Here is an 11,848-nt window from a genome sequence, read left to right on the forward strand (position 1 = left end):
CTATCTGTTCACTCTCTTGTCAAACCGAGGCCTGTGTTTCCTGATCAGGGCATTGCTCTCATGTTAGCCGCTTCACGGGGAAGCACATCCCAGCATTCCCTCTGACACGCCGGCAGCAGCATTACCATAATTGGCTTTTCTACATGACGGGACAGAGGAAATAATAATGTCATTTTATTTACAGCCCTCTTGTCCCAGCCCGAGAGCTATCACCTCCCCACCCCACTACCCCACACACACACACACACACTCTCCTGCTCTCTGCGCCACGCGCTGACATGCATACACCCCACCACCACACACACACCTCCTCCTCCTCCGTCTCATCTCACCCCTCTGCCTGTGCGGGGCGCGAGGCTCGTTCTGCCACGGCGTGTAGGTCAAGCGATGGCTTTTTGATCAGCTCCTGTCCAAAGCCATCAGGGTTGAGAAGCACGTAATGGAGAGCGGGGTGACAAACAGAATCTGGGGAAGGAATAAGACTGCCAAGTTTCCTATTAGGGGCCAGCCTAAACGGCCCCTGCCCACCCACCCCCTCCCCGCCCCACTGTCCTCAGCCGCGGACCCACTCCTGCACTGCCTAAATCACATGAGTGAAGGGGTGCGTGATTGGACATTAGTGCCGCAAATGACTGCAGTGATTGCCCCCTCTTCCCAAACCCACATCAAATAAATAAAGAAATGTGTGTAAATAAATAGAAGGAGGGGTGTCGGGGAAACGGGGGGCCGCTGGTGGAGGTGGTGGTGAGGGGGGGGGAAGCTGAACGGATTCATTCCCATCTTTTTCCCCTCCCTCTCTCCCTCTCTCTCGTCTCATCGCCTTCCTGCCTTTCTTATCTGGTTTGTTTGGCTTTGACAGCGGCCAAATGGTGAAGCTCCTCGGGCCTGACAGAGAGTTATATTGATTTAACAACCAGCAGACTCTCGGCAAAGAGAAGGGAGAAAGCACGGAAGAAGAAAAAAATGGAAAAGGGTGGGGGAGATAGCAAAAGTTTTGAAAAGAAGTGATATGTTTCAGCTTTGCTCGTTGCCAGAAACGCTGACGTGTCAGGCTGGTCGGGTTTCATTTGGTGGATTTACAAACGTCCGCTCTGGTTGCGTATGAGGGGTGGGTGGGTGGGGGGGTTTCAGAAAGGAGCCGGACTCCGTCACACCGTCCTCATTTTGAGGCTCGGCGTTGCTTTGAGGCAGATTACCGAAGCGTTTATTTCTGGCGCGCACGCGCGTTTTGTTGTGTTAGCAAAATATCTGATGAACCAGCGAACGGATTCGAATGAAACTCAGAAAGCAATCTTTGCACGTACACCTACAGCTGATTACCTTTTGATGTCAACCTGGTTCAAGATGGCTTCCTAAAGCACAAAATGGCTACAATTCAAATGTACAGATATTGAGCTAAAATGCGGCGTGGTCCTGGCTGAGAGTCATTCCCAACTCACGCTCTGAGCTCTAACGCATCATAACCTTTTGTTTAAAATTTTGCCATCGGTTCTGTCCGTCTGTTAGCAAAATATGTCATGAAACGCTGAACAGATTGTAATGAAACGTTCAGAAAAAGGATTATTGAATGTGTGTTTATCACTGATTACCTTTTGAAGTCAGGCCAATTTAAGATGGTCGCCAAGACCAGCTGACCTCAGAAGATAGAAAAGTGGCTACAGATATTAAACTAAAATTTGGTGTGGTAGTTGCTGAGAGTCATTCCAACACATACTCCAGACACTAACACATAAAGTTCATTATTTTATATTATATTCGATCAGAATGACTAAAACTCTCTTATTTCTCAGCTTAAGTTGATCTTAGTCTAAAACCGTGGCATTAAATGTAGTGCGAAGGTATGCATTCCTTCAAGGAATTCTTGTCCCTTTATTTGATTTATTTGTTTTTTTTATTCTTTGACAGAAAGAGAGCGAAACACATGATCAGACTCTGTACTACAGGAGGCTAACCTCACCCCGTTCAGTTGTTATCTCAGTGCCTGCTCACAAGTTGCAAATGTAGAATCAGTAACGACACAAAGACTTCAGTAGTCTATATATTTGACATAACTCAGAATCAAGGGTGCTTCACGGTACATTAGTTGGATAGTGCTTCAGGAACGCTCTGATTTAAATAAGAATAATAATAAACGAGACGGATAAAATGCATCTCTGAGTTCTTTTAAAGCTCTCATCTGCACTAAAACAAGTATCTGCAGTCCAAAGACACTGAGCCCTTTGGTAAAACGTGGAGTATGGTACCGTCGAGTGTCGGCATTACCGCGCAGAGAGCTCTCCATGTCGTCCAAGAGTCTACTACAAACACATTTTAGTGCTTATTTTAATTCAGGTTTCTCCAGCGTGAGGTTTAGATGTCGGATCCGGGGAGATCAGTGACACCGAGGTGATAGTTCTTGTTTCCTCGGTGTGTGTCGGCGGTGATCTGGTGTGGCTGGTGGCGCTCGTGATTGCTGCTGCTTCTGACAGTGAGACCGCGGTCCCATCCTGGCCACGCCGCCGCCTGTCTTCTTGATGGCGGCGCGTCCCCGAGCAAAAGTGACAGGCGCTTTGGCGCCCGTGCAGATGGCCCTGCTCACAGGCATCACCCGCTCCGCGAGCCAAACCGCCGGAGACGGCACGCCAGCTTCCCCCCCTTCCCATGCCCGCCCGCTCCCTCCCCTCCCCTGCCGGTGTGCTCCTCGGCGTATGCTCGTCCGGGCCGAGAGGAGGGGAGCCTCATCTGCTCGCCAGTCGGAAACGTGCATCTTCAAGTCGCCGTGACTGAGCTGATGTGCAGCGCCCGATGTTTTCTCCCCCTGGTGCCTCACATTTTGGCGTCCCGGTCTGTCCCTTTGAACGGATGAAGTGATCAGACTCACCCCGGCCGCGTTTCATCACTTCTATTACGTGTTGGTGCTTTGCAAAACCGTCCACTAGCTGCCTGTGATTTTTACAGATGTCTGTGTCTGCCAGTCTTTTGTCTGTGTGCTTTTGATATCTCCCTCTTTGTTGTTTCCATGACAACGTGGCAGGACGGGAATTGATTGACAGGGATCGCCAAAGGGTTCCCTGGCGACCCGCTCATCGTTCGAAGCCCCTCCCTGCTGCAGTCTTGTTGTGTTTTGTCACTCACCCAGGGATATTTCTGATCTGCTGCTTCTCAACCTGCTCTCTCCGTGTGTGTGTGTGTGTGTGAGAGTGTGTGTGTGAGTATGTGCTAATACAACTGCCAGCTACTGGGGTTTAGCTATCTTTTGGCTGCGGCTGACATGAATTACTCACATAGGTAAATCCTACTGTATGTTTGTACTCTTCCCCTGTGCTTGTGAAGAAATAGAATAGCCATTCTGTGGGACGGTTTGTACGTATTAAATGGCTGATGCGTATTGATAGCCCACTCTTCAGCGAGCGTGTTAGTGAGAGGCAAGGCTCTGTAACAGAAGACGCTCTGCAGATGTGTTGTAGGGAGAACGGTGCATAATGCTAATCTGCTGTGTTAGGGATTTTCAGGAGTTTTAGAAACTGTCTCGGTCTCCGTCTGTCAGCTGGATTGAAGCGCAGCCAGGTTCTCCTGTAGTGCTCTCATTTCCGCAGAAATCTTGTCACGCGTTCGGGGGGGGTGCGCTGCTCATTTGGGAAGGGACGTACCGGCAGTGCACAACAAACTCGTAGGCCAACGTCACGGCTGGCGGCTTCAAGGTCTGCGCCGTGAGAGCAAATACCTCCGAGCTTTCCGAAGCCATATAGGCGCGGGAGGCAAACTTAAAGAGGCACACATATGCACACTGTGATGCAGTCACAGTTGATAGTGCAGCTGCTCACCTTCCCCCACCTCCTCCACCCAGCTCCTCTCAGGCAGCAGTAAATGGTGCCAGTGTATATATATCAGGTATTATGTCCACTTAGATTATGATGTGACAGGTTAGCGTGCCGTTTGAAGTTGACAGCACATCTGTTTCATCAGAAGAGACTGATACTGGCATCTAGGACACACATCTCACCATGCAGGAAGGAGATAAAGGAAGAAACCAGGGGGCTGTCTTTCCTGTCTCCCTGCTTCACTCTCTTACTTTCCTCTCTCGCTTTTTCTCTCCACCATCAACACCTCCCTCTCACTTTTTTTTTTTTTTTTTACTCTTCTTCACCACGTCTTCTTTTCATTCAGCTGTTATCCCTTCCTTACTCCCTTGCTAACTGGTGCTTGCAGTGTCTTCACTAGTTAGCACGAGCACACCGATACGTGTATGCTTGTTTCTCGTTTTCCTTTCTAAATGTCCTAATTTGTTCCCTTTTTTTAATGAAACATCAATCTTTGAGCAATTGGAGGCTTCCCACCTTTCTGTTAGCATTGTTTGTGTTATTGTGATTCTCATAACAGCGGTGACACAAATGCATAAAGCTGTTTGCCCCGAGCTCTGTCCTTCCACGGATACTCCAACTTTTATTGTTTTGCCAGTTCCTGCTTATTAGCTCAAACAGAAATGACATTCAGCTCATCAGAGTGGGTTTGGAAAGGCACTGATATCGTTTTCTTTTCTCCCTCCCCCCCCATCCCCAATCAGTTGCATAACCTGAAACTTTACGGGCTTAAAGAAGGAGAAGTGGTAAAGCTCGGGGAGAGGAGAAAAAGAAGGAGAGACTGAACATGCTAGCATGCGGCAGGATAACAAGGCCAAAGAGCCAGTTGTTTCCTGGGGAACATGAGACATGTGTGGAAAAATAGATAGTTAGGAAGGAAAAGGACAACTGTCAGGAGCTCAGTGATTTATTTTTTCCTTGGAGGCTTTTTTTTTCGCCACTGCCTTTCAGAGGCACATGTGTGTTTAAAAACAAAAACAACAACAACAAAAAAAAACCTCCTCATGCATGCCTGCGTACAGACACATAGACACACATATTGGATGAGAATAAAAGCCTACATTTCCCTCCATTGAGTATTCATTCCATGTTATTTTGTCGGTGGTCCTGTTAGTGTGCCGTAAATTTTTAATTTGACTGAGCTGACCTCTTTTTTTTTTCTTTCTCTCTCTCTCTCTCTCTCTTTCTCTGTACTCCAGCATACATGCCTGAGGATGAGCTTAAGACAGGCTCTCACGATGAGGAGGAGCACCTGCAGGATGACGGCCTCTCATTAGACGGCCAGGACACCGAGTTCCTGTGCAATGAGGAAGAGGAGGATGTGGATGGAGGCCAGCCACCGAGCTACAGAGACTCTCCGCTCAGCAATGGTACTAACCCTGATGCCGGATATGGCTCTCCACTCAGTGATTCCAGTGACCGACTTGCAGACTTCAAGAGCACCTCCTCCAGGGACGGTCAGGAGCGGGAAGGTCTTGCCCTGCCTTTTCGTCCCAACAACGGCCTGTCTTTCCAGGACAGCCTGGCAAAGATGAAAGCCGTCTATGCAAATCTCATCTCGGATGCCTCTTGGTCTAGCATTACAATGGACATCATGAAATCGAAGCCTGCTGCAGCTGGCAGTGTCAATGCAACGCTCCCGTCTCCAGAGCCGGTTTCTGCTGCCTCTGCCTCCTCAACTACGACCACAAACAAGAGCAGTGGGATCAACGTGGCCAGCAGTCACCACAATGGTAAAAGCTCCACCACCACTGTCAACCATACAGGCAGCGGGAGTGCCAGCACCAATGGCACAACAGCTAGCTCTGCTAGCAACCACAGCGCAACTAGCAGCGGCGGGAGCAGCGGCGGGAGCAGCGGCGGGAGCAGCGGCGGCGGGGCCAGCAATGGGAGCGGTGTAGCCTACGACTGGCACCAAGCAGCACTCGCCAAAACTCTTCAGCAAACCCCCTACCACCTTTTACCTGAGCCAAGCCTCTTTAGCACAGTGCAGCTCTACAGGCAGAACAACAAGCTTTATGGCTCGGTTTTTACCGGGGCGAGCAAGTTTCGCTGCAAAGACTGCAGTGCTGCCTACGACACACTGGTGGGTCTGACAGTCCACATGAACGAGACGGGCCACTATAGAGATGACAACAAGGACAAAGAGGAGGATCAGGGTAAGCGCTGGTCCAAACCACGCAAGCGTTCCTTGATGGAGATGGAAGGGAAAGAGGATGCCCAGAAAGTGCTTAAGTGCATGTACTGTGGCCACTCCTTTGAGTCTCTACAAGATCTCAGCGTTCACATGATCAAGACCAAGCATTACCAGAAAGTGCCTCTCAAAGAACCAGTGCCAGCCTTGGCCACTAAGCTGGTGCCAACTTCAGCTAAAAAACGTGCTATCCAAGATGCTATAGTCTCCCCGTGCTCCCCAGACTCTATCCATGCTGCTAGTGGCGGTGGTAGTGTGTCCCTTGGGGATTTAGGCAAAGATGCAAAAGCTGCAGCCAACCCCTATGTGACGCCGAACAACCGCTACGGCTACCAAAACGGCGCCAGCTACACGTGGCAGTTCGAAGCTCGCAAAGCGCAGATCCTCAAGTGCATGGAGTGCGGGAGCTCACACGACACGTTGCAGCAGCTGACTGCCCACATGATGGTTACAGGTCACTTTTTGAAGGTTACAAACTCTGCGTCGAAGAAAGGCAAGCAGCTGGTCTTTGACCCAGTGGTGGAGGAAAAGATTCAGTCCATCCCTCTTCCACCGACCACCACCAGACTCCCCGTTCCTAGTAGTGTTAAGTCCCAGCCAGTGTCGCCGGCCCTCTCCTCTTGCTCCGAGGAAAAGAGGGAAGGGTGTGAGGATGACAAGGTTGACGGGTGCGAGCCAATGGAGAAAAAAATTAAGGAGGAGAAAGACGACTCGAGTGAGAAATCAGAGACTGATACCACGTCCTATAAATACCTTAGAGAAGAAGATCTGGAGGAGACGCCTAAAGAGGGTTTAGATATTCTTAAATCCCTGGAAAACACTGTATCCAGTGCCATCAGCAAGGCCCAGACAGGCACACCCACATGGGGCGGCTACCCGAGCATTCATGCTGCCTACCAGCTGCAGGGTGCCATGAAGAGTTCGGCTGCCGTTCTGCCCCCGACGGTCCAGAGTGTTCAGATGCAGCCGATGTTTAACAGTGGACTGCGAGGACTTGTAAGTGACCCTAACTCGGTCATCCACTCCCCTCGGAGTCCTTCCTCCCCGACTCCCCTCAGAAGTAATGTCACTGCCATGGAGGAGCTTGTGGAGAAAGTGACAGGAAAAGCTGCCACGGTAAAGAAAGAAAAGGAGGAGAAGATGGTGAGCCTGGAACGATGTCGGCCCCCGTCATTGGTAAAATCGCCGTCTCCTGCACTGAGAGAGCAGCTGCCATCCCCAAATGACCTCTCTGTAGGTAAATCATCCGGTATGAGAAGTGTCAGCCCAGGAAGTATAGACTCTGAGATTATCTGTAAGAAGGAGCCCAAAGAGAGCCTCGTGGATGGCCACAATAACCATTCAAAGAATGGCTCTGAGGCGTGCCAGTCTCCGGTGACGAACGGCAACAGTCTTGGCATTATTACTGATCACTCACCCGAGAGTCCTTTCATCAACCCTCTCAGCGCACTCCAGTCAATCATGAACACACATCTGGGGAAGGCCTCTAAACCGGTGAGCCCGGCTGCAGATCCACTGTCTATGCTTTACAAAATCAGCAACAGCATGATTGATAAACCAGCTTTCACCCCAACTCCTCAGGGCAAGTCAGCTGAGCCCAGCAACCACTATCAGCTGTACGAAAACAATGACCAGCCCATAGACCTGAGTAAAAATAAGTCCTCGGCTAATAACAGCAACAGCAACAACAACAATGGCAGCAGCATGCTTTTGACCAACAACAGTGTAAATGGCAACAAACCCCTTATTTCCCTTCCTGAGTCTGTCTCCTCGCCTCTAAGAGAGAACGCTCTGATGGACATTTCGGATATGGTAAAGAACCTCACGGGACGGCTGACGCCCAAGTCTTCAACGCCCTCATCCATCTCGGAGAAGTCCGACGCTGACGGCAGCACATTTGAGGATGCCCTGGAGGACCTCTCGCCGGTGCAGAAGAGGAAAGGCAGGCAGTCCAACTGGAATCCGCAGCACCTCCTCATCCTGCAGGCACAGTTCGCTTCCAGCCTGAGGGAGACTTCGGAGGGTCGCTACGCAATGACCGACCTGGGCCCTCAGGAAAGGGTCCACATCTGTAAATTCACAGGCCTCTCCATGACCACCATATCCCACTGGCTGGCGAACGTGAAGTATCAGCTTAGACGGACTGGGGGCACCAAGTTCCTCAAGAACATGGACTCGTGCCAGCCCGTGTTCCTGTGCGGCGACTGTGCCTCTCAGTTCAGGGCTCCCTCCTCCTACATCAGCCACCTGGAGTCTCACCTGGGCTTCAGCCTGAAGGACCTGTCCAAACTGTCAGCGGAGCACCTACGGGAGCAGCAGGCTGCCTCAAAGGTGATCACAGACAAAATGACATTCGGCAGCCCACTGTCAGCCTTGACCACGCCGGAGGACGACACGGGCTCCGTGTACCAGTGCAGACTTTGCAATCGGACATTCGTCAGCAAGCACGCAGTCAAACTGCACCTCAGCAAGACCCACGGCAAGTCTCCGGAGGACCACCTGGTGTTTGTCACCGCTCTGGAGAAGCTGGAGAAGCTTGACAAAACGGAGAAAGTTTAATCAAGCAAGTCCGTGAGCTGCTGAGGGGAAAGACTGACAGCTGTGGAACTGACTAGAATTTCATTGCACTAAAACGACATTGTTCACAGTTACTGCACTGGGCCGAACTGAGCCGCCAGAAGAAAACAAAAACAAAAACAAAAAAAAAAACAATCCGTCTTACTATTTTTAGTTGTGACAACTGCCTGACTGGACCATTTCTTTAAAAAAAAAAGTTGTTTCTTTTGTTTCATTTTGTTTTGCCAAGCCTTTTTTTTTTACACTTATTTTGTAAAATATTTATATGCTATTTGTCTGATCTGTGCATGTATTTTAGTGAAGCAAGGTTAAACGCGAGATTTTAATCTTTTCATGGCAAAAATACAACTACTGCTTCGACGGCGAGAGTGGTTAGCGGAAGGAATCGGTGGAAGAGAGAGAGAGATAGAGAGAGAGAGAGAGAGAGAGAACTGTATAATACTTGATATAAGGACACTAAATATTGTACACCAAAAGAGTGAAAGGAGTATCCTGAAAGACTGAAGTACGGTAGCACCTTAGACGGCGAAATTTGGAAATTTGTGAGGAGAACGTGATTGGAAACGTCTCGCATTTGTCAAAATCTGATTTACAAAGATCAAGGATTATCATCCCACCCCCCCTCCCACCCACACCTACCTACCTACCCCGCTCCTCTCCTTGGTTTTCTGTCACCGTAATGTTTTGGGTTTTTTTGTTCTTGTCTTTGACGGCGAATGGCCCAATGATAAATCTGTCAGCGTAGGGAGGGGGAAAAAAAAACAAAACTGAAATGCTGCTTCTTGGTTACAGTCAATCAATGAAAGTGAAATGCCATTTGTATGCAAGTTTACTCCAAAAAAAAGAAAAAAAGCAGGAGAAGAAGGAAGAAAAAAAAGCCCAACCCCCCGAAACGTTTCCTTGCTGTGAAGTACCACTTTATAGCAATTTTCCAGTTGTATGGTTTGTTACGACGTTCTCTTTCTAAAACCGTGTGGCTTTCTTCAGCTGTAAAGAGATCAGCCCGTTCCATGTAAATGACCACCAGTGAAAAGTCAGTGCTCCATGAGACATATCTTCCCATTGGAAACGGCTCCGACATTCTTTGTATCTTAAGGTGTGTGCATTCTCTAACTTTTATATTGTCATTTTATATACAAAAAATATTTAAAAAATTTAAAAAAAAAACAACGCGAAAAAAAACCCCACCGGAACAAACTAAAACATCAAAATAAAAACAGATGGTGTACATAGATATATGCTGTAGAGCTACAAAAATGTCCTTTTTTTTTTTTTTTTTTTTTCTAAAGAAAATACAAATTAAGCTTCTTTGGCTCGGTTTACAGAAATGATTTTAATTATACTTGCATCCAATTTTGGTGCATGAAATGGTGTGGAAAATAAATAAGCGATGCACAATGACTATACATTTCAATGTTTTGTTGACAATATTGTAAAAAAACAAAAAAAGAAAGAAAGAAAAAGTTTTTAGCACCAGTTAGTTTGTTTTCATTTTGTTATTTTATTTTTAAATTTATTTCTTTTCTCAATTGTAAAATAAACCCCAAAGCAGTTGGTAACAGTCATCCACTTGTGGTTTTGGCGTGTTCTTTTGTCATGGCGGTGCACCAAACTCGTATTGTGTACGAGTCTGAGCGGCTCGGCTCAGAATTCGTGAATTAAAGCATTCGCGCCCCCCGCCCCCCTAAAACCGATCCTAACCCGGTGGAACGGGATTTCAATTTTATGCTTATTTCTCGTTTTCGGCGGAGCAGAGAGGGTGCGAGTCGGGAGAACGTGGCCTGGTTTCAGGTTTGCCTCTTTTTTTTTTAAAATTTCTTCTTTGTTGTTCTTGTTTTTTTAATATTTTAAAAAAAAGTCACTTGTGTCATACTTCTAACTGATGACTGAGCCACATCACACAGCCAGTGATTCTGATGATAAAGATGACGGGGGTGATAAGCCTGTGAGGGTCTCTATTGTGCTGCGAGGAAAACCCATGCTAGGCTTGTGACCGGTTTTCAGAGGGCCATTCAGAGGGAACCGCTCGTCTATGAATGAGGGCTGTGTGCTTTTGTCTTTCTTCTTGGAACCCTAATCAGATGGATGTCTTCTTGAGCAACGCGCCGCTGTATTTAAAAATAAACCGTAATACATGTGCCATTCGATGTCGGAGTCGAATGTTAGAGGTGGCCGTTCGGAAGCTTCTGAAAATGAGGTTCTGGCCGATCGGGTCCGTTGTGGGTTTAAGGTTTTGAGCAGACTCGGTTCGGAGTTCAAGTCCGACCGGATCGATATGACAACGGCCAGTTTGGGCTCAGGTTGCTGCTCGGATCATGGAAACGCCGTTTCATAAACTCAAAAGCAAGCGCAAACAGCCGCAGCAGCTAGCAGCCTGTGGGCCTTCTGGCTTTAGTAACCATGTAATGTGAAACTGACGGCGGTGTAAAGATTGATAAATGGCGTCTGCACGAGTCGCTGTAATGTTCTCGAAGGCTGGAGTCGTAGGACGACAGAAAAGGCTCAGTTGGGATGAGCGGTTAGCTCGTCAGTCCGGTCAGAACTGATCGCTTCTTTCTCCGAACTGAGGGAGCTATCTGCAACAGGTAGGATGTTATTGTTCACAGCCTGTTTTACAGAACCCCACATCGAAAAACACCCAAACTGAGTTTCTTTCCTTTTAAGTCGTCGAAACCGAAGAAGCTCCTCGGCGAGTTCCCGCAGCAGTCGCCGTGGATCGAGCAGGACGCTGCAGGAAGTCGCTGCCATTTTGAATCTCGTTTCAAACAAAGACGTCTCTGCCGCCTCGGGACAGACAACTTCACGACCTTTTTCTGACACTGCTGGTATCTTTCGGCACCTTTGTTTTTTAAAAAAAAATCTCTAATCTCTCGAAACTCGTCTGCAAACCCCCGGTGTTTTTAACATTCCGCTGACGTTCGCGCTGAAGGTGACCCGCTACGCGCCGTGACCTCTGCGTGACCCTCTGGATGAGTTGGGCGGCCCTGCAGGTGAAGCGTCCTTATCGGGCGGAGGGTTGGTGGGGGCTGATCTGTCATCATCTCGCCCTCATGTCTCTGGTTCCTGACGGAGCGCGTACACTAGCAGCCTTTGTGCGGACGAAGCCATGCTGCCGTGTTATGACTTCCATTCCTCACACTCGCAACACGTTTCATGTCAGCTGAGTCAGTCACACACACACACACACTCTTTGTGCAGCTCCACACCTCCTCGATCTGGCCGTGTTGATACATGGATT

General features: G+C 48.6%; 1 protein-coding gene across 3 annotated transcripts in view; it reads left to right on the plus strand.

The window, feature by feature from the left end:
* LOC108232243 (teashirt homolog 1) overlaps positions 1 to 10,175 on the plus strand; it is a 39,361-nt gene extending 29,186 nt beyond the window's left edge. For all 3 annotated transcript variants that reach the window (XM_017409876.3, XM_017409874.3, XM_037980119.1), the window contains one exon: positions 5,039 to 10,175. In XM_017409876.3, the coding sequence (XP_017265365.1) occupies positions 5,039 to 8,592 (3,554 nt within the window). In that variant the 3' untranslated portion in view covers positions 8,593 to 10,175. The remainder of the gene's footprint in view (positions 1 to 5,038) is intronic.
* The last annotated feature ends 1,673 nt before the right edge of the window (positions 10,176 to 11,848 follow it).

Source organism: Kryptolebias marmoratus, linkage group LG16, assembly GCF_001649575.2.
Source record: "Kryptolebias marmoratus isolate JLee-2015 linkage group LG16, ASM164957v2, whole genome shotgun sequence".
NCBI classification, from domain to species: Eukaryota; Metazoa; Chordata; class Actinopteri; order Cyprinodontiformes; family Rivulidae; genus Kryptolebias; species Kryptolebias marmoratus.